This window comes from Rhagoletis zephyria, unplaced genomic scaffold (genome assembly GCF_001687245.7).
Source record: "Rhagoletis zephyria isolate East Lansing unplaced genomic scaffold, Rhagoletis_zephyria_1.1 Rzeph_scaffold_00322, whole genome shotgun sequence".
Taxonomy (NCBI): Eukaryota; Metazoa; Arthropoda; class Insecta; order Diptera; family Tephritidae; genus Rhagoletis; species Rhagoletis zephyria.
Window position 1 is genome coordinate 198,812 of NW_016157406.1, and position 22,016 is coordinate 220,827.

The 22,016-nt window shown below is 35.9% G+C and overlaps 1 protein-coding gene and 1 long non-coding RNA gene across 2 annotated transcripts in view; both read left to right on the forward strand.

Annotated features, from left to right (window-relative positions):
• LOC108359005 (uncharacterized) overlaps positions 1-5,227 on the forward strand; it is a 27,278-nt gene extending 22,051 nt beyond the window's left edge. The window contains exon 2 of the long non-coding RNA XR_001846865.1: positions 5,002-5,227. This is a non-coding gene — a long non-coding RNA (uncharacterized LOC108359005). The remainder of the gene's footprint in view (positions 1-5,001) is intronic.
• A 1,064-nt stretch (positions 5,228-6,291) lies between these two features.
• LOC108359000 (tigger transposable element-derived protein 6-like) lies at positions 6,292-8,847 on the forward strand. Its single transcript, XM_017610611.1, has 3 exons — positions 6,292-6,640; positions 6,887-7,494; positions 8,815-8,847. The coding sequence occupies exons 1-3, from the start codon at positions 6,292-6,294 to the stop codon at positions 8,845-8,847; spliced, it is 990 nt and encodes a 329-aa protein (XP_017466100.1).
• The last annotated feature ends 13,169 nt before the right edge of the window (positions 8,848-22,016 follow it).

A 22,016-nucleotide genomic window follows, 5' to 3' on the forward strand; every position in this document is an offset into this window, starting at 1 on the left:
AAGTTGGATGAACACTGCGAACAGCGAGAGAAAGAGAATGAGCGATAAACTTCAGAATGTTCTAGAGTTGCCATAAGTACCAGCGCAGGTATATAAGGGCGCCGCCACCGCGAGGTGAGTTAGTTACAAGACAGCAAGCTACAAGTAAAGTGAGCAGAGAAGTGAGTTGCGAATAAGCAAGATATAAGTTTAATTGTGTTACCAAGTTTAGTTAAGCGCTGTTATTGCTTTAACAAGTATTGTAAAGTGTTTTTACTGTACTAGCTAGTATTGTAAATTGTTTGTTGTACAATAAAGTTAATTGTGCTACAAGTTGGTCATCGATTGCATTTATTTAACAATCCAGCGATACGAACTGAGGGATTTGGGAAATCCGGACGAGGTTTCAAGGAAAATCGTAACATTATCTTAGTCTTTGAGTCTCTAACACGCAAAAGAAAACCGAAATAATTTCACATTTATCGAGAGTTTAAAACCGTTCGTCGGCAATGATTTTTTAAGTTATTTTTTGTTTTTAAATTAAATTGTTCAAAAATATTGTTCCCAGCATACCAGCGAAGTCCGCGGTGTGCACAATTAGGATTTCCCGTACGGTGCGTTGATGCTTTTAGGGAGGCTGCGAAAAGAGTCTCAAAGGAGCATGCTCGCAGGAGAAAAGTGCATATAAATAAAAAAAAGTGTACCTTTAGGACTACTTAAATAAGTGATTTCGGTGCCCCAAGAAGCAAAGACTCCTATTCACCTATGATTATGTGAGAAGGACTCCTTAAATCCTCCGTTGAGTGTTTTCGGTGTGCTCTGATAATAGACCGGAAAGGATACTTTACGGTTTTTTAAAATGTTCTTAATTTTGTTTATAATTAATAAGTATTAAATTTTTTGTAACATTTATTTTTATTGAAAACCGCTAAATAAAAAAATTATTTAAAAAAACGGAAAAATCCTGAATCCTAAATCTAACAAATATTTTTTATCTTGTTTAAAATACGTTCCTTTTAGGTTTGGAACCCATTTGCTCCCGCTCTATAGAATTCTTTGCCAGGACCCGCATACTTTCTAATAAATACACCTGAAAAGTTCTAAAGTTATGCTGGATTTCCACTAGACATTAATTAGCAGACATTTTAATGACAAACTTGGGCATTAAAAAATATTCTTGTCATTACCTCAAAAAATTGTCATTAAATTCATTTCCATATGGCACTTTTTAAATGCCTCCAACTTTTTGTCATTTCAATGCCTAGTGGAAATTCGGCATTACAAAGGTAATTTTTTATGCATTAAAAGCATTTGAAACTTCCATAACATCAACATTTCTGTTTGCGGTGTCCTTTTTCAAGAATATTCGGAAACGACGATCAGTTTCTTCTTGATTGAAAATTTCTTTTTAAATTCACCGACTAGATAAAAAAACAAGTAATTTTTAAGCAAAAAACAAAACCGACTTCAATTCTCATATAAAAATTTAAGATTATCGTTAATTTCTTCTCGATCCAATTATCTGATCTAAACAAAATTAGTATGGGACCACCCCTGAGTTACAACCTTTCCGATGAAAAATTATCGATATCGGTTAACGGGGCCCAAGTAATGTGGTTACATACATAAAAAAAACATATATTTCGACGAACTGATAACCTCCTCAGTTTTGTGAAGTCCGTTAAACAACACTTGGAGCGCTCCGAAAACACTCATTCGAGGTGTTGCTGTAGGCGTCCCTTTTTACTCCATATTCAGAGCGCTCCACAGTTGCTGCCTATTGAAATGAATGAAGCATTGCTTTGGTCAATGTAAGACTTTAAAAAATTTTCCGTGAAAATATTTCAAAAGTGGTCTAATGATTCTTAAATCTGAAATGCTTTGCAAAGTTTCAGATCGAGCAGTTTAATTTGATACATGACTTGTACGATTAGTAGATAGCTGGGAATAAACGGATTGCCTTAGAATAATATATAGTATACATAGATTTTTAATTAATAAAATTAGTTTGTTGAATTGGTACACTGTTACCATTTTTATATATTCTGCTTTTACCATTTTCTCATTACTTTCATACTATTTTTGGTTTTTAGTTCCTATACTTCTTTGAGCTATGAAATAGTTGGTCACATTAGTTACGCAGCATTTTTGCTGCATTTAAAATGCAACATTTGGCACTTTCGAACATATATTTTCGAAGAATGTTCATGCTATCGCATTTATCAAATGTACATTTACCCAAGTTCGAAATCATCTGTTTATTGTTTAAATTGAAATTAAAGCAATGTGCGCCGAATTAAATTTATTTTATTAATGGTGAAATTATATGTGTCTGTGACCATCAATTACGCGAAAATTTAAGAATTATTATTAAGAATTAAGAAATAAACACATCCATACATGAATTAATAAAAAGACGTGCACGCTTTATGGAGATGCTAATTCTGTATAAAAACGTGCAAGTTGTGATGTTGGAATACATCCACTTGGAACTTTCAACAAAAGAAAGAACCTTTGCTCCACAACAGGTATGAACATAAAATTATAATCACTTATGTATGTATGTATTAGGGTGGGTCAATTAAAAAAGTTGATTCATATCCTTGCGATTCTGGTACTATGGACCATAACAAACCTTTTCGCCCAAGGAACCATACCTCTAAAATCATTTTCGAGCCTGCCAAAATTTTTTGGTAGATATTTTCAAAAATACCAAATAAACGACCTCTTAGATGCATTTCAAAGACAAAAAAATATTATTGAAAATGTGTATACGGGGGTTTTTTGGGTCAGAGAATCCATTTTTCGCATTAATTTTTAATTTTGATCGCCACCAGAGTGCGTTTTTGAACAATTTTTTGGATTTTTCACTTTTTTTGGGGGAAATTGACGAACTTATTGCTCAAATAGTCAAATCTTTGACTTTCTAATAATTTAAAATAATGGAAAAATATTTATTTCTTTATTTTGCTTTATTTTTTTATTTTTATTTTTTTTTATTTTTTTTATTTTTTTGCGATCAAAATTAAAAATTAATGCGAAAAATGGATTCTCTGACCCAAAAAACCCCCGTATACACATTTTCAATAATATTTTTTTGTCTTTGAAATGCATCTAAGAGGTCGTTTATTTGGTATTTTTGAAAATATCTACCAAAAAATTTTGGCAGGCTCGAAAATGATTTTAGAGGTATGGTTCCTTGGGCGAAAAGGTTTGTTATGGTCCATAGTACCAGAATCGCAAGGATATGAATCAACTTTTTTAATTGACCCACCCTAATATACATATACTTATAAATCCAACGTTTAACAGAATCGAGGAAGTACGTTTTGGGGAGTCGAGATAATAACTTCAGACAAAATTTTAGACTGAATAGAAGTGCTTTTAAAAAATTATGCAGTTTTCTGGATCACCTAAAGAGAAAGGAAACAAGATTCCATAATACCATCTGCTTGGAGAAACGAGTTGCCATCGCCCTATATGCTCTTGGGTCCTCAGCAGAATATCGTAGCATTGCGAACTTGTTTGGAGTGGCCAAATCAACAGTATGAGCAGCTCTCTTGGAATTTTGTAGGGAAGTGTGGAAATGTATTTCAAACATTTTCCCCTAAGTAGAGAAATAATTGAAGACTGTGTTAATGGGTTTAAACACATTGGATTCCCTCAGTGTATGGGTGCTCTTGGTAAGCCCTTAAAATTATTATTTTTACCCAACTAAGTAGCGAATATATTTTTCAGATGGATGCCACATAGAAGTTCATCCCAGACAGGAAGAAGCAGTCGATTATATCAATTATAAAGGATGGTATTCCACAGTGTTACTAGCACTTGTTGATGCAAGGTACCCAGCATGAAATTTTTTAGATATTCTATTTTGCGTATATGCATATTCATCCGAATGTAAATTACATAGCACATAACTTTTTCTTTTCTTTTAAAGATATCGTTTTTTATACATCAACGTGGGAAGTCCAGGAAGATGTAATGATTCCCAAATCTTTGAAAAGTCCAGCTTAAAAACGGGGACTGGAGGACTGTTCATTTCTGAACACAATGAGCACAAATTTAGGAAACTTTGACATCCCAGTTGACATTCTTGGAGATTCTGCCTTTCGTTTTTGCAAATATTTAATGAAGCCTTTTCCATTCAGTTTGGATAAGACGCCTTCACAAAAAGCTACCAATTACCAACTTTCAAAATCTCGTAGATTGGTGGAAAATGCGTTTGGTCAATTAGTTAGAATTGATAATGCAAATTCTATTATAAAGGCTTGTTCGCACAAAACCTTAGCAGAAGCGGAATCAATAACACTATGCGACAGTCAAAATAGAGATANAAAGACCACCAAAGGTGACAATTTCCCCTATATGATAGTTACTAACTTCAAATCGATATATCTCGATTCCTAGACGTAACCCAGCGAAACGCCGGGACACGTATAACTTCTTTTTTTCCGATATAACTTTCCCCGGTAGTTTGAACCCTTCCCGATCACTGACCCCTACCATTTGTCTCACAGTGTAATCAATGCGTTCTGTTCATATTTCAGTAAGTTAATATCACGTTTATTTCAGTTCATGTCTTTTTATCTTGACGCGAAGTACAAAAAAAAAACTTTTAGTTTTAAAAACGGAAAAAGGTACTCTAGAAAAATGGTATCACAATTGCAAATCAAGCACTTCATTTCACAAAATCTTACTTTCTATATACTTAAAATCTACTTCAAAAATGTAAACAAAAAATTCTGTCCAATTCTCAAAACCCTACTTACTATTTCCTTAATATCTACTTCAAAAATAAAAACAAAACATTTCAGTCTAATTACTACATACTAAAATCAAGTACTCCATCCGTCAGCCTTTTTGCATCCCTCTGCAGTTCTTGCACTGCGACTAACTTTGCCTTCTCTATTTCGACCAATTCATCGTTCGATTTTGTAAATTTTTCCATAGCCTCGAAAAAATTGCTCTGGATACCCTCACAAATCGTCACTAATCGATCCATCTGTTTTTGTTTTCCAGATCTGCTAGATGTTGATGCGCTTGATATGGATGAGGGAAGTGTTCCCCTCTCGATCCTTATGGCATGGTGATGAACACGACGGTGATGGCGACAGCTGGGGAGGAGAAGGAGAAAACGGCGAGATATTTGTCGGGGATGATGACATCGAATCTGAAAATGAGTACTTTGAATTTATGTATATAGATTAGTTTTTAATAATAAAAATGATTTTGAATATGCCTACAATTTTGATCATGTAAATTGAATAACTAGCAATTACCTTCAAAATTATCTTCTATCAGCTGTTCCACGTTATTGATGGAGAAACCACCAATTATTTAATGCACCTGCTCAAATAAATGCCAAGAAGCAGGTGAGCCTCCAGTCGTCCCCATACCTGCCTTGGCCTTCCTATGAAAAAAACATTACAGGAATAAATATTATTTATAACCAGTGTTGCCGTTTTAGCCCTTTGGTGGCTAGATTTCGCTACCACATACTTTTTTTGGCCACATAAATTTAAAATTGCCCCTAGCCCTTTTTTAGCCCTTTTTAGAATTTATTCATACTTGGCATGAAAAAGTTGTATATGCTTAATTTGTTTTTTTTTTTATTTATATAAGAGATGAATTTTTAAACTAAGAAAAACTGATGTACAGTGAAATTCCCCAAGACGGACAGTCCTTATAACCGGACAGCTCCAATAACCGGACAAATTTTGTGTACACAGGTTTTTCAATCCTTTTTTCATACAAATATCATTCTAATAAACGGACGCTCTAATAACCGGACGCGGACACTGTATTTCAAGCCATTTCCAAGAAAAAATTTCTCATAAACGGACAAAATTCAAAAACATCGCAAGCAAGCTTTGTTGTTCATTATAAAAATGAAATAGGGGATTCCCCTTTTAACATGTATGCACACACTCAAGCCGTGCGTGTCAAGTAAAAGGTGGTTTTCTATTCAGTTTGTCAAGTAAGTTGCATGCGAGTGGTTGCGTTCAAAGTTCGTAATAATATGGCACCGAAAAAGAAGCTACTTTCTATTAAAGAGAAAATGGAAATTATTAATGTTTTCGAAAAAGAAAAGTTATCAGTACGTGGAATTGCAAAATAGTAAAGTATAGTGAATCCATAATTTAACTTGTAGGTACACGTTTCCTTTGCTTTAAAAGGTTCAATATTGGCAAAACGCAAGCTGCTGAAATTAATAAAAATAAAGAAAAAATTCGTTCTAAATGGGAGTCTGGATCTAATGTTCACCAAAAGCGAAGTTTCCTTAAAGAAGGCGGCTCGGATATAGACAGGATGTGTTTTGATTGGTTCGCTAAGGCTAGGAGTCAAAAAATTCCGATTTCTGGTCCCATTTTGAAAGCAAAGGCAATGGAAATTGCAGGAAAACTGGGGGTACCTAATTTTAATGCTTCGGATGGATGGCTAAATAAATGGCGATTAAGGAATAATGTTTCCTTCAAATGCATATCTGGTGAAGCTGCAGATGTGAATCAGGATGATGTCGAACAGTTTCGGACAAAGCTGCCAACTCTGTTGAATGGGTACAAGCCTGAAGACATTTACAACGCCGATGAGAGTGGGCTTTTCTTTCGTGCCTTACCGGACAAAACCCTCGCTCTTAAATCCGAAAAATGTGTGGGAGGTAAGCTATCAAAGGAAAGACTCACAATTTTGTTCTGAGCTAATATGGCTGGAGATAAGGAGCCGCTTTTGGTTATAGGGAAAGCAGCCCGTCCTCGAGCCTTTAAACATGTTCCAATTGCAAAACTTCCAGTGGATTGGAAGTCTAATAAAAAAGCATGGATGACTCGAGAAGTGATGAGCGAATGGCTGCAGCAGTTCAATCGAAGAATGAAAGCCCAGAATCGAAAAATTATCTTGTTTCTAGATAACGCGGCTTCTCATCCAAAGGAATTAGACTTGACCAACATAAAAATTTGTTTCTTGCCACCAAATACAACGGCAGTTAGCCAACCCCTTGATCAGGGTATAATCCAAAATTTTAAAACTTTGTATAGAAGCTTAGTTTTAAAACACTTGATAACTAAAATTGGCGATACAAGTTCAGCCTCAGAGCTCTCAAAATCGATTAATGTACTGGAAGCTGTGTATTTCATCAAAGCATCTTGGCATAAAGTGGAAGCCACAACAATCCGAAACTGCTTCCGTAAAGCAGGATTTTTGGAAACTTTAGAGGATCCTTCAGATTTTGATCCCGAAGATGACATTCCACTGGCAGTCTATGCTAGGCTTCAGGAAGGACTAGATTTGGCAAATGATTTCGAAGGTTTTCTCCAAATAGATCAAAATGTTTTCACTGAGGACAACAATATAGAAATTCAATTTGACGAACCAGATGATACTATGGACTTAAGTGATTCAGAAGATGAACCTTCAGAAGAAATAAGTGACCCCATAACATCATATGATGAGGCTTTAAAACTTGTTGAGCGCTTGAAACAATTTGCAAAAAATGACTATGTAGCTTTTCAGCAGGTTAAAAATATCGAGAGTCACTTTGAAAATGAAAATTTTAAATTAAAGGAATCAATGTTAAAACAAACAAGCATCACACAATTTTTTCAAACAAACTAGTCGATATTGAAATGTAAGGACTTGTACAATGTATTTAATTGATATATTTATGTATGTATATGTAATACTAAAGTATGTATTTAAATATTCTTTGCTTCGAAAAATTTCTTAAATAAACTACAATGAATTTTATATGTGTAGTATGTATATATTTTTTGACCTCATCCCCTATAAGCGGACAGCTCCCATAACCGGACAAAAACACTGCGACCGTGAGTGTCCGGTTATGAGGAATTTCACTGTATATACATATCTGTATTGTATGTTCCTTACGCTTTTATACATACATACTGTAAAAGTGTTGGGGCTGTTAACTTATCTGTTAACGATTTAAATATAGTTTAAAATAGATAAGTTCACGGCCCTTAATATGCTACATTTGTTAAATGACCCATCAAGTCGATTGACCGTGTATGTTCTCGTGATGTGATTGTACCAGCATGCTGGTGTCGTTAGTGGTGAAATTAGCAAAATTTTCTAAATAAAAAATATTTTGGCGGAAATTTATTGCACTATATGAGTCAAAGCCATGTTTGTGGAAGACTACGTTCACGAAATTGCAGTTGTGAATTACAAAAAAAAAACAATGTTTAACAAAATGCTAGAAAAATTGTGAAATTTCGGCTCTAATCATTTCGATCTTTCCTCGACCTCATTTGTAAAGAAATAAATATTGTACCAGCATGCTGGTTAGTTATATGCTTCGAGCCTGATGGTACAATCACTTGATGGAACCAGCAAGATGGTGCCGTACATTTCCCCTTTTATACAAAAAGGTTTTTGGTTGGATAAAATATTAGCTTTTTTCCAAAGTTCATTGGTTTTATATACCATTACTTATTGAAAATATTTTGGTGTATACTTATATATTTATATGTAAGTAAAACATTTTAGCTACCATTTTTAGCCACAACGACTTTTTTTAGCTCTTTTTTAGCCCTTTTTTTAAAGGAATTTGGCTACCACTAAAAATTATGCGCGGCAACACTGTTTATAACTTTGGAATGACTATGGTTACCTATATTTTGCTGTCAAACTGTCAGTCTTAATTTTTACAGATGAGGAATTGATAAACAAAAAATTTTCAGGTAAAAGTGTTACCGTTTTTGAAATATTTAAATTTTTTTGAATTAAAAAAATAATGCCTTTTCATGTATTTTCTTTAACTGCATCTACAAACCAGACTATACTTAGTAAATTTTTTATGTAAAATACTTCCAGCTAGTTGCTGCTCCAAACTCAAATGCAATGTAATTAAAATATATCAAGGAACCATCATAAAATTAGGACTATTTTGGAATTTTTAACTTTTTGATATTTTCTTCCCAAACTTAGACTATCTCTGGTGAAAAAAGGTACTGAGCTATATCTTTACATTACATAAATAAATTGCTCATTTAATAAAGATTTTAGAAAGGTGCCACTCTTACTGTTTCGAATAGAAAAAAAAAGTTTTAGCCGCTTTTGTGGGCAAAGGACTGTGACACGATAGAATGTATTTAATAGATTTAAATTTAAGTTGCTCTTGTTACCGACCAATGACATCCTAAATAGTACAAAGGTACTTTAGTACCTCCTCCTGACATTATTTTATGTTACTCACCGAAATTCGAACTAGAGTCTATAACAAGGGCTATATCTATCAATATTTTTTGTGAAGGATGGGTTCACGTGAAATAAAATATACATGAGTTGTTAAAAGAAAAATTTATTAATTTATTGATAAAATATGCTCAAATTGGCGACCTTCTACTCTAATACAAGCTCGGCACCTTTTAAGAAAAGACGCTTTTAGAGATCTTAACTCAATGGCGCGTATTCATAGTCCAGCAACTAAGTCGAAACTAACAAAGTTGCAACTTAAATTTAAGTACCAACTTAAAATTTACCTCTATTCATAGTCGCATTTCAGACTTCTATTACGTAGTTTCCACTTAGTTTACGATATAGCAAAACGAGTGTGAAAATGTATCCATTTTTCTTTACGATATTTTGGAAAAATTAGATTTTTATTAAATAATATCAAGTTTGATCATCCGTTTATGTAATTTTTATTTTCATTGCATGATTATGCAAAAGAATAAGGTATCATTTTCTTGTTAATTGTGTGAAATAGCCAGAACAGCCGCAGTGATGTGAAGTCGATGTTTATCGAAAGCATGCTGTGGAACATACAAATAGTAGATATCTAAATGTTATGCACAAATTTACTTTAAAAGAACTAGCGTGAAACTGACTTATTATTTGAAAATTTATCTAAATTATTCCAATTATAAAATTGTGATGTAGCTTTATTCGAATTGTAATACGCATTTAATTTCATCTTCCGATNGAAGCCGTTCCTGAAGGAACTCTAAATAACTGTGAGAGTTGAGCGTTGGCGGCAGTTCCACAGGTCCCAATATCTGACAATTAAAAATACCGCACCATAAATTTATTTTGTACCGGTACTGCGAACGATCTTCTCTCATTTCGTGAGGATTGTCTATCTGCCAACTGTGAAGGTTATGTAAATTAAAATAACCATCACGTTTGCATGATGATTCATCGCTCCAAATTATTTTATTAAAAAAGTTGGGGTCTGATTCATGCATTCACAACATTTCGCGGCAAAATCTAACCCTCGACAGGTAATCTCTTTCTTGTAGAGCCTGAACACGTTGAATAAGGTAGGGATGAAATCGATGGTCTTTTAAAGCTTTGTGAACTGTAGTTTTTGGTATTCCCGTCCGTCTTTCCATCAATCTCACTGAAGTCGATGGACCTAGTTCCACTTCCTCTAACACAACTTCAACATCTACCTTTGCAGGACGTCCTGTTTCGCCGCCACGCCTTTCAGGTATGCGACCTTAAAAAAGTGAAAAATTATAGTTAACAAGCAAGCAAACAAGAAAGGTGTAAAAATCATTTACCTTCATATATTTATTTATGGGTCCGGGCGAATACTTCACGACCCGGATGCCGACGATTGGGGTATCGCCCTGCATAGAGTCTTTGAGCAGCCCTGGCATTACAGCAAGCTTCACCGTAAATTAGGTGAATATCCGCATATGTATACTGCGTGTTCTCTGTCATAGTATTAATAACACAATGTTCGAAGGGTCCAATTTCACAAAATCCACTTTCACTAATTCCGGTAAGTAACATCAAATAATGTCAGGAGCAGGTAATAGTGTACCTTTGTACATGCCGTAGCATGTCATTGGTCGGCAACAAGAGCAACTTCAATTTAAATCTATTAAATACATTATGGCGTGTCTCAGTCCTTTGCCTACAAAAGCGGCTATAACTTGTTTTTTTTTCTATTCGAAACAGTAAGAGTGGCACCTTTCTGAAATCTTTATTAAATGAGCAATTTTTTTGTGTAATGTAAAGTTATAGCTCAGTACTTTTTTTTTCACCAGAGCTAGTCAAAGTTGGGGAAGAAAATATCAAAAAGTTAAAAATACCAAAATAGTCCTAATTTTCCTTAATATATTTTAACAACATTGCATTTTAGTATTGAGAAGCAACTAGCGAAGTATTTTACACAAAAAATTTACTAAGTATAGCCAGGTTTGTAGATGCAGTTAAAGAAAATACATGAAAAGGCACGATTTTTTTTAAATTAAAAAAATGTAAATATTTCAAAAACGGTAACACTTTTACCTGAAAATTTTTCGTTTATCAGAGAGCTCACCGCCCACCTACCTTCCCCTAAAGTTTGGCAGGTTACTTCTGGGACACCCTATATTTATTAATGTTCCACAAAATTTCGTAGTCCAGTAATTGTGTTAAAAAACGTTTATGTTCTTCATATAAGTTCAAATCAACATTGTGTTCGGGCCTATAAATGTAATTTATTCAATTTTTCATATGATGCTTAAAACTAACGATCTGTTTGTATGTATTCTTGTTGATGTTTTTAATAAAGAAATTGCCCCTGAAGATGCTGAGAAGGTCAGCGAAACGTCGGGCTGGAAAGTGAAGAAAAAAGCCTTTTCTTGCACAGAAACTTACTCGATCAAATAGCCTAAAACACAAAACACTATTAAATTCAACAAATTGATCGTCAACTCATCGTCATATTGTTCAAAATCGGAAGGCCTGCCGAAGTAATCCCTTTATCTACATCAACAATTAAACATATAAACATAAAAGAAACATGAAGGATTTTTACAAGCACATCAAATACAAATACGGGGAGCACACCTGCATAACCCTAAAACACTTAACCAAACAAACACAAAAGCTGGCAAAACAGATGACACAGCTTGAACTTCTATTAGAATGCAGACGATATGAGCTTTTACCCAACTACTTGACAAACGCAGTAAAAAACACAAACATAAATACCACGTCCCCGAAAATGAAAGCAAAAGTAGAAAAAACAAAATAGCTGTTTCTGAAGAAAAAATTAAACTTAGAAATCAGACATTAATACCATGTCACCGAAAATTTGTCCAAGTTAGAAAAGCTAAAACATCAACAACTTAAAAAGCTAGGAATAAATCTAAACAACGATTGGTTCGTAAATAAAACCACAATAGAATTTCCTGAAGGATCTAAATGGTTATTATCCCTGGGAAGAAAATTCGCAATACCGACAACAAAAACTAGTTTCAAACCGGTCCAAATGATAGCAGAAATGGTACAAAGAATTTAACCAATAGAAGACAATAGAGCCAAAGAAATAGCTAGATGCAAGCTGAGTAATCGGATCATCGAGTTCAAACGCAGCACAAAACACAATGCACCCGAAAGGTTTAGTTTAGAAACATTTAATAAAACAAAAACACTCTTAAAACGACACAAAAATGAAATAATAGTAACGGAGGCCGACAAGGGAAATAAAACAGTGGTACTTTACAAAGCAGACTATGAGGAGAAAATGAAAAAACTACTTGAAGACAAAAACACATACAAAACAATAAGAAACGACCCAACAACAGCACTACAGAGAAAAAACAATGCCTTGGTTGACGAACTATACAAAAGCAAAATAATTAATTTCAGAGAAAAACAACAGTTGGCATGCGCCGCCGCGACGGAAGCGAGACTTTACGGGTTGCCAAAAACACACAAACCTGATTTGCCTTTACGGGCCATTTCGTCGTCAGTAAATATTTATGGTTTGTCAAAATATGTAGGAAAAGTCCTCAACAACTTTGTTTCAGAAAAATATAATATAAAAAATGCTTTTCAACTGAAAGAAAGACTTGAAGACATCCGGATAAAAGAGGAAGATTTACTAGTCTCTTTTGATGTGATATCTCTGTTCACAAACATTCCAACGCACTTAGGAACCAAAATCATTTTGTCTAAGTGGGACGCGATTCAACCACATAAGAAAATTAATAAAAACAAGTTCCACAACATTTTGAATTTCTGTCTGAACGACAATAACTATTTCACACACAATGGAAATTTCTACGCGCAAACTTTTGGGATGCCGATGGGAAACCCCCTCTCACCCACGATAGCCGACATAGTCATGGACGACCTACTGGCCAATACCTTTATGGATCTAAAAAGAAACTTCAACATTGACATAAAATTTATGGTAAAGTACGTGTACGATATATTTGCTATAGTAAGACGAAACGACGTGGATACGATTTTAAAGATACTTAACCAATACCATCCGAAATTGCAATTCACAATGGAACCAGAAACTCATTTCCGCATCCCGTTCCTAGATGTAATGATCCATAAGAAAAATTACTCCATATTATTAGATTGGTACTCAAAGCCCATATCCTCCAGACGCCTAATAAACTTCTTGTCTGCGCAACCCTTAAAATACAAAGTAAACACAGCGAAAAATCTCATACATAAAGTACTAACAATAAGCCACAAACAATTCAGAGACACAAATAAAAATAAGATAAGCAAAATTCTAAAAAGCAACAACTACCCGCACCACCTAATACAAAGTCTACTTTCACAGAAAATAAAAGAAATAGACAACAAACAGCCAAATACCGACAAGTAAAACAACAAATGTAACAAAGCGATATCACAGTGTCACATACGTTCCTAAATTCCACCAAAAACTTGACCACGAAATAGATACCAACAACCAAAACATGATTTTAGCTTACAGATCAAACAGCACGCTGTCTTCGATTTTCACAAGAACAAAATACCCAATTGACTCCCACGAACAAAGTAATGTAGTATATGAAATAACATGCAAAGGGAGAGAAAACGAAGACTGCAATAAAGTATACATTGGCACAACCAAACGAGCACTAGGAGTACGCCTAGCAGAACACGAAGCTGAGATTAGAAAAAATAAAAACAGCACCGCTTTAGCACAACATGTGTTAGCTAATGGTCATACAGCTGACCTGCTCAAACGCGAGGATAGTGGACAAGGAGAAAAGAGAAAAAGCGAGGTGTACCCTAGAAAGTCGTCGACTAATATTCGTGGCAAACGGTTGTGTTACTATAGCGTTCGCTTTGTGTTTATTCTTGGTGCAGTTATAATTTACAACAACTACTACCTTGCGTTTTAGTTTTTCCCTTTTCATATTCGCCTGAAAGCTACCCACGTGGTTGATTGGAAAGTGAAATTCAACCTTGACAATGCCCTCTGGGGCGTATAACCCTGGGGACAATAGGTTCGCTGCTTTGGCGTCCAGTCCCAAACGTAAAAAGAAACGCCCTATGAAAACGTTTTGTGAATTTCCCGAACTAGCCGATATAAGCAGATCAATACCCAACCCTAAATACGTTGTTGTGTCATCCACCAATGATCAGAAACCTCTATCACATTATTCGTGCTTCGCGGTGCAAAGGTCTTTAAATCTGATAAGCAAGGATGTAGAAAAAATTTCTGAGCTCAGAGATGGTAACCTACTCCTCTTAGTCAAGGACAAATACACGGCGGAAAAATTCATTGCCTCCAAACAACTACTAGGACTATGCGAAATCAGATGCAAATATCATGAAAATCTAAATTTTGTAAAAGGGACGGTATTTGCCCCGTACCTCAAATCTCTACCCGACGAGGAAATCGCAAAAGAATTAAAATCTGAGGGGGTTGTAAATGTTTACAAATTCACTCGGACAATCGACAACAAAGCGACTCCGACCGGAGTTATTCTACTCACATTCGACTCCTTTAGAATTCCAGATACAATCAACATCTCTTGGCACAAGGTAAAGGTTAGGGAATACTTCCCGAACCCAATGCGCTGCAAAGCATGCCAGCGCTTGGGGCACACTAAAAAATTTTGTAAAAATGATCCCATTTGCGAGACTTGCAGTTTCCCTCCACACCCAAACGTAGATTGCGTGCGCACAAAATGTGCAAACTGCGACGATGGTCATCCTTCGAATCTCAATAAATGTCCGAAATTCTTGCAGCAAAAAGAAATTTTAAAAATAAAAACCCAACGCACGTGCACAATTAAACAAGCCAGAGATTTTTACTCGCCTCAATTTCCCACTTCCTCCCATCCAGCCTCCTTTGCAGGTGCCATGTCGAACACAAAAAATATTCACATACCCACAATAATAAACACAGAAGCACCTAAAAACGATTCACTACTTCACCAAAATCATAGTACCACTGACCACAATATCTTAAAAATTTCAAACAACAACGACAAACCTAGCAGCATAATAGACACTTATGGCGAATCCCTATCTCTCACTCCCAATCAACTTACATCATGTAATAAGCAAACAATAACGTCTTCAAACTTCGCTAATCCAACGCAACCCATACAAACGCACAATTCCGTAATTTCATCTCCCATCTCCACCCTTACTCAAGATCTCCTAAGATCAAATCGTTATTTCACTTCGACTCAACTGGAAATAGACTCGGACAACGAACGATCAGACGAGAGAATGGTCAGGAGTGCTTTGCAGCGTGATGACCTTTAAGATACTCCAATGGAACATACATGGACTACATAACAACTTTAACGAACTAAAACTTTTAATTAAAGAGTTATCTCCCTCTATAGTTTCCATCCAGGAAACACACATCCCCTTCAACAGATCCGCACCCATCTCTAATGCATTCCATAGCTACTTTCATAACTTACCTCAAAATACGACGAGCAAGCAAGGAATTTGTGTCATGGTAAAGAAAGGAGTCGCTCACAAACTGATAGACATTCAATCTCCGTTATCGGTTATAGCCATTGAAGTAAATATTGGCTTTAAAGTCACAATTATATCCGTTCACATACCGCCTCAGCAATCTTTCACCCTCAAAAACCTTCTTGACATAATTTCTGGCATCCCTACAGACTTGATATTAATTGGAGACTTAAACGCATGGAGCCCTTTGTGGGGATCCGCTTCAAACAACGCAAGAGGGAAGATAGTGGAAGATTTTATCCTTTATAACTTTATGGTGTTAAATGATTTGGCCCCAACGCACTTTACAACACATCAAACTTTTACGCATGTAGATGTATGTATGTGTTCAACGAGTCTGGCCCCAAAGCTTACATGCGAAACCTCCCATGAACTCCATGGAAGCGACCATTTTTACCTTCTCAGTAGTCTCGTTACCGCGACGTCGAACCCAGGGGCTCCTAAGCCCAAATTTATCATACAAAAAGCGAACTGGACACTGTTCCAACGTATTGCAAACGATACCTTAACAAAATATCCGCAGTCCCCCAACGTTAACAAAGAAGCGAAAAACTTGACAAAAACCATCCGCACAGCGGCCCATCTGTCGATCCCTCAAACTCATCACAAAATTCAAAAAGCTCTAATTCCGTATTGGTCACCACAACTGGGTAGTTTACGGGATAAGAAACAACTGTTATGGCACAATTTTAAAAAACATCGCTCGCTCACTAATCTAGTGGAATGCAAAAAAGCCAACGCCCTCTTCAAAAAGAAACTTAAAGAGGCTAAAAGACAAAGCTTAGAAGACTTGACCAGCTCTATTACCCCTGATTGCAACCCCAGAGATATCTGGACCAACTTAAAAATGCTTTCGGGTACCCATGCACCTACTTCAGTTAAAGTATTAGCCACTACCTTTGTCCATCTGTGCGTCGGTAGACATTGCAAATTATCTCGGTTCCGTCTGGTCGAAATACTCAGAAGATAGGAATTTCCATCAAGACTTCGTGGTCAAAAAAACTCAAATCTTAACCGAAGAGTACACAAACATCTCACCCTCACCGGTAGCCCGTAGAATTGAGACTCCCATCACGCAATTCGAGTTCGAGAGAACGATAAATGCAATGTCTGGCAAATCGCCAGGTCGTGACCGTATCACATATCCTTTGTTAAGAAATTTGCCAGTGGAAGTCAAAAGTAGAGTGATTGACCTGTACAATACTATTTTAATGCAAGGTAAATTGCCTCATACGTGGAAAAATGCACTTGTTCTCCCTATCCCAAAATCAAATCAAGACAGCACGACTGCTGCCGGATACAGACCGATATCCCTTTTGCCGTGCCTTACTAAAACGCTGGAGAAAATTGTAGCCAACCGGATTGCCTGGTTCGCGCTCTCTAACAATCTGTTCGACGTACACCAAGTAGCGTTCAAGGAAGGCCAAGGTACAATGGATGCCTTACTCATTTTTGAGCACTTTGCCTCTTCGGCCCTGTCCACCAAAAACCATATTTCCGTCCTGAGCATTGACTTCGAAAAGGCTTACGACAGAATTGGTCCACATGTCGTCCTCCAGTAGCTGGCTCGTTGGAAAGTTGGTAACAAAATCTATAAATTTGTCAAAGATTTTTTAATTAATCGACGCTTTGCCGTCAAAGTAAATAATAAATATTCAAACACCTACAAATTGTTTAACGGTATCCCTCAGGGTTCACCACTATCTGTGGTGCTCTTTATAATTGCTTTTGACGAAATAAATAAAATTCTACTGAAATACAGAAGAGTTAATCACATAATATATGCTGACGATTTACTACTTTGTTCTAAGTGTAAAGATTTATCGGTGGTACAAACGGATTTTAACCATATATTGTCGGATATGGGAAACTGGGGTAATTATTCGGGAGCCAAGATATCGGTCAGTAAATGCAAAACCTTTCATATATGTAATAAAAAACTTTGTCCTCCCATAAATCTAACGTTTAATAACGTAGAAATTAAGAACTTCAATACTTTAAAAATCTTGGGGATAATATTTGATTCAAAACTAACTTTTAAAAATCATTGTACTTATGTAAGAACAGCTCTGGTTAAGAGATTAGATGTAATAAGATATTTATCATCGAAACACTGCCTCGTGCACCCTACAATGCTCATCAACGCTACCAAGGCCCTGCTACTTTCCAAAATAGACTATGGCCTACCGATCTACGGCCACTGTGCGAATAAAAAAATTAACCTCATCCAACCACCTTACCACGTAGCTGCCCGGAGGTGTATACGTGCATTCCAAACGTCGCCTGTCAGGGTCACCTTAACAGAAGCAGGACTCCCATCAATTAAAGAAAGGATACAGTTCAGCACCTTAAAACTAATTCCAAAACTACTGCAGTGCAGAAATGCAATGTTATATGATGTGGTCAACTCGATTAACAAAAGAAAGATCCCTATGTCTCGACCATCGTCAATTGTTAGAAGTATCAATGCAGCAAAACAAACAGGAATCGGTATCAAACCTGATAAATTCAACTACAAATGCCCGCCTCCTTGGTTCGAGTCACACAAGTCGTTGATCCTCGACATGCAGTCAAACAAAAAAAATATAACTGGTCCAGCAGTATACCGACAAAATTTCGAATCGATTGCAACAAATCTAAAGGAGCAAGGTTGGAAGTTCCTATATACGGACGGGTCAAAAACAACGTCCACCACGGCCTTTGCGGTTGTTGATTCCAACCGACCAAAACACTATCTATGCTGGACACCTGCTCAATTTTTGCTCTGTTTACACAGCGGAAGCTTGCGCGGTACTTCAAGCAATTCAGTATGCACTCAGAACGGGGGAGAAATACATAATATGCACCGACAGCATGTCGACGATTCAATCCATAACAAGTACATCGAACAGCAATCTTCTAAACGCCTCAATTCGTAACGCATTGGCGCTAGGAAACAATTTAATTACAATTATGTGGGTCCCTAGCCACCTCGGAATACTGGGCAATGAAGCGGCAGATGAAAGAGCAAAGCTGGCAGCTAACCAACCTCTTCTTGCATTGAAAGTATTTGTAAAAGGAGACCTCAATCGACTGGCGAAGTCAGTTACAGCCAAAACTAAATACGAAGAATGGTGCACACTTCGTCATCACTACATAACTTTCAACACAGAAGGACTTAATCCCATTTTTCCGAGTGCGTTTTTGAACAATTTTTTGGATTTCTCACTTTTTTTGGGGGAAATTGACGAACTTATTGCTCAAATAGTCAAATCTTTGACTTTCTAATAATTTAAAATAATGGAAAAATATTTATTTCTTTATTTTGCTTTATTTTTTTATTTGTTTTTTTTATTTTTTTTTATTTTTTTGCGATCAAAATTAAAAATTAATGCGAAAAATGGATTCTCTGACCCAAAAACCCCCGTATACACATTTTCAATAATATTTTTTTGTCTTTGAAATGCATCTAAGAGGTCGTTTATTTGGTATTTTTGAAAATATCTACCAAAAAATTTTGGCAGGCTCGAAAATGATTTTAGAGGTATGGTTCCTTGGGCGAAAATGTTTGTTATGGTCCATAGTACCAGAATCGCAAGGATATGAATCAACTTTTTTAATTGACCCACCCTAATATACATATATATATATATTCTAACAAGCGAGCCGAAGGTGGTAACACTAGTGCTCCATCTGAATGTAAAGCAGTGGATCGTCACTTCTTTTCATATATATAATAATAATAATAATAATAATAATAATAATAATAATATGAAATAACATGCAAAGGGAGAGAAAACGAAGACTGCAATAAAGTATACATTGGCACAACCAAACGAGCGCTAGGAGTACGCCTAGCAGAACACGAAGCTGACATTAGAAAACACAAAAAAGCACCGTTTTAGCACAACGTGTGTTAGCTAGTGGTCATACAGCTGACCTGCTCAAACGCGAGGATAGTGGACAAGGAGAAAAAAGAAAAAGCGAGGTGTACCCTAGAAAGTTTACGAGGGGACAGAGCAATAAACAAAAAAGAGGAAACTGACTACATCGCGGCTGCATATTTAACATGTTTATAGTTAGTAATAATTTGACAATTGTACCACACGGAGTTGGTATGAATGCTCGTATTTCTAAGTTTAGATATTCAAAATAGTTTCCATATGTAAGTTTTCATATATGTATTAATGTTCAACAAAATTTCGTAGTCCAGTAATTGTGTTAAAAAACGTTTATGATCTTCATATAAGTTCAAATCAACATTGCGTTTGTGCGTATAAAAGTAATTTATTCAATGTTTCATATGATTTTTAAAACTAACGATCCGTTTGTATGTATTCTTGTTGATGTTTTTAATAAAGAAATCGCCCCTGAAGATGCTGAGGGGGTCAGCGAAACGTCGGGCTGGAAAGTGAAGAAAAAAGCCTTTTCTTGCACAGGAACATACTCGATCAAATAGCCTAAAATACAAAACACTATTAAATTCAACAAATTGATGGTCAACTCATCGTCATATTATGAAAAGAATTCCTTTTAGGCATAACCCCATATCAGAACCCGCTAAGCCAATGTCTGCGCCAATGACTATTAATAACTTTACTGTATATGCACAAATCCTCAAAAATACTCCTCCGACACAACCTCTTTTTGGTCAGAATAGTAGTAACCTAGAAGCTACTATAAACAACTTTATGAAAGTTATGCAGGAGCAAATGATGGCAATGCAGAACATGGTAAAAGATTTGATTAAAAATCAAAATCTGTTACTTCAAGCCATTTTAGCTAATAATCTCAAAATTTGATTTTGGAACGCGAACGAGATAACCCAGCATAAAAACGAACTAGAAATTTTCCTAGAGCGATATCATATAGACGTTTTGCTTTTATCTGATATCACCTTACGCAATTGATTAACTTTCAAATTAATGGGTACAAATTCTATGATACTAAGCATCCACAAGGTAGAATAAAGCACTATGAATTAGAATCGCAAAGTGATGAGTTCATTCATAACACTGCAATACAAATTGATGACCACTTGGGTGGCCTTACTTTATCTGCTATATACTGCCGCCCTCGTCATAACATAACAGAAAAACAATTTAATTACTTTTTCCTAAAGTTTGGCAGTAAGTTTATTGTAGCAGGAGATTACAATGCCAAACACACGTTCTGGGGATCTAGATTGATTACACCACATTGTAGAAATCTATATAAAGTAATCCAGAACAGAGGATGTGACGTCTTGTCTACTGGTCAGCCAACGTATTGGCCATCTGACCCCCAAAAAATACCTGATCTTATTGACTTTGGTGTAACAAAGGGTATTGCGCGACACCGAGTTAATACTGAAGCATTATTTGAGTTCTCTTCAGATCATTCATCCTGCCTCATAACATTATCAATGTTTATTAATTATGAAGAAACACAAAAAAATCTTACAAATAAGCACACAAACTGGTTAAAATACAAAAACTATGTCACATTGAGCCCCAAATTCCTATCCGGACCAAGAATGATATCAACAGGGCAGCAGAAAATCTCACTGATATAATAGTTAAACATCGCTGTTCTTACTGCCCTGGCCTGCACACCCCAAACATTCTTAACTTAATAAGTAAAAAGCGCAAATCAAGAAGGGAATGGCAAAGAATTCGCTCTCCTAAGCTTAAACATTGTGCATGATATCCAGAAGAATAAAACGGCTGGTGACGATAGCATTACAGGTGAAATGATAAAGGAGCTTCCACAAACTGTCGTACATTTTCTGTTACATATTTGTTTAATTACATGCTTAAGTTGGAGCACTACCCCGACTTATGGAAACTTTCAGAAATAATTATGGTGCCAAAGACAGGCATCCGACGGTAGTAAGTTCATATCGGCCGATTAGCTTGATTTCAGTATTTCTAAAATATTTGAAAAACTTCTATTCACTAACAAGTAACCAAATAATACCACCACATCCGTTTGGTTTTCGTGAAAAACATGGCACTCTAGAACAAGTTCATAGAACTGTTTCTTGTATTAGAAAAGTCTTCGAAGGGAAGCAATACTGCACCGGTGTATTTTTGGACATCTCTCAAGCTTTTCACAAATACGAATTAAAGGATTCACTCCCTGCAAATACGCATGATTTTCTGGAAAGCTCAGGCAGAATTCCTTTAGAACGGAAAGTCACCCGATATATGCAGGTGTCCCCCAAGGCAGTGTTCTAGGACCCATATTGTACGTAATATATACTCGTGATTTGTCAACTGATGATAGTCTAACCATTTCAACGTTTGCTGATGACACAGCTATCCTAAGCAATAGTTAAGACCCTAAAGAGGTTTCTTACAAGC

Bases quoted from the DNA above. Each gene is read 5' to 3' on its own strand.
- LOC108359000 (XM_017610611.1), top strand. From the start codon at position 6,292: ATGTGTTTTGATTGGTTCGCTAAGGCTAGGAGTCAAAAAATTCCGATT. The intron at 6,641-6,886 runs GTAAGCTATCAA...TCTTGTTTCTAG, and splicing joins ATCCGAAAAATGTGTGGGAG to ATAACGCGGCTTCTCATCCA. The intron at 7,495-8,814 runs GTTAAAAATATC...AAATACTTCCAG, and splicing joins ACTATGTAGCTTTTCAGCAG to CTAGTTGCTGCTCCAAACTC.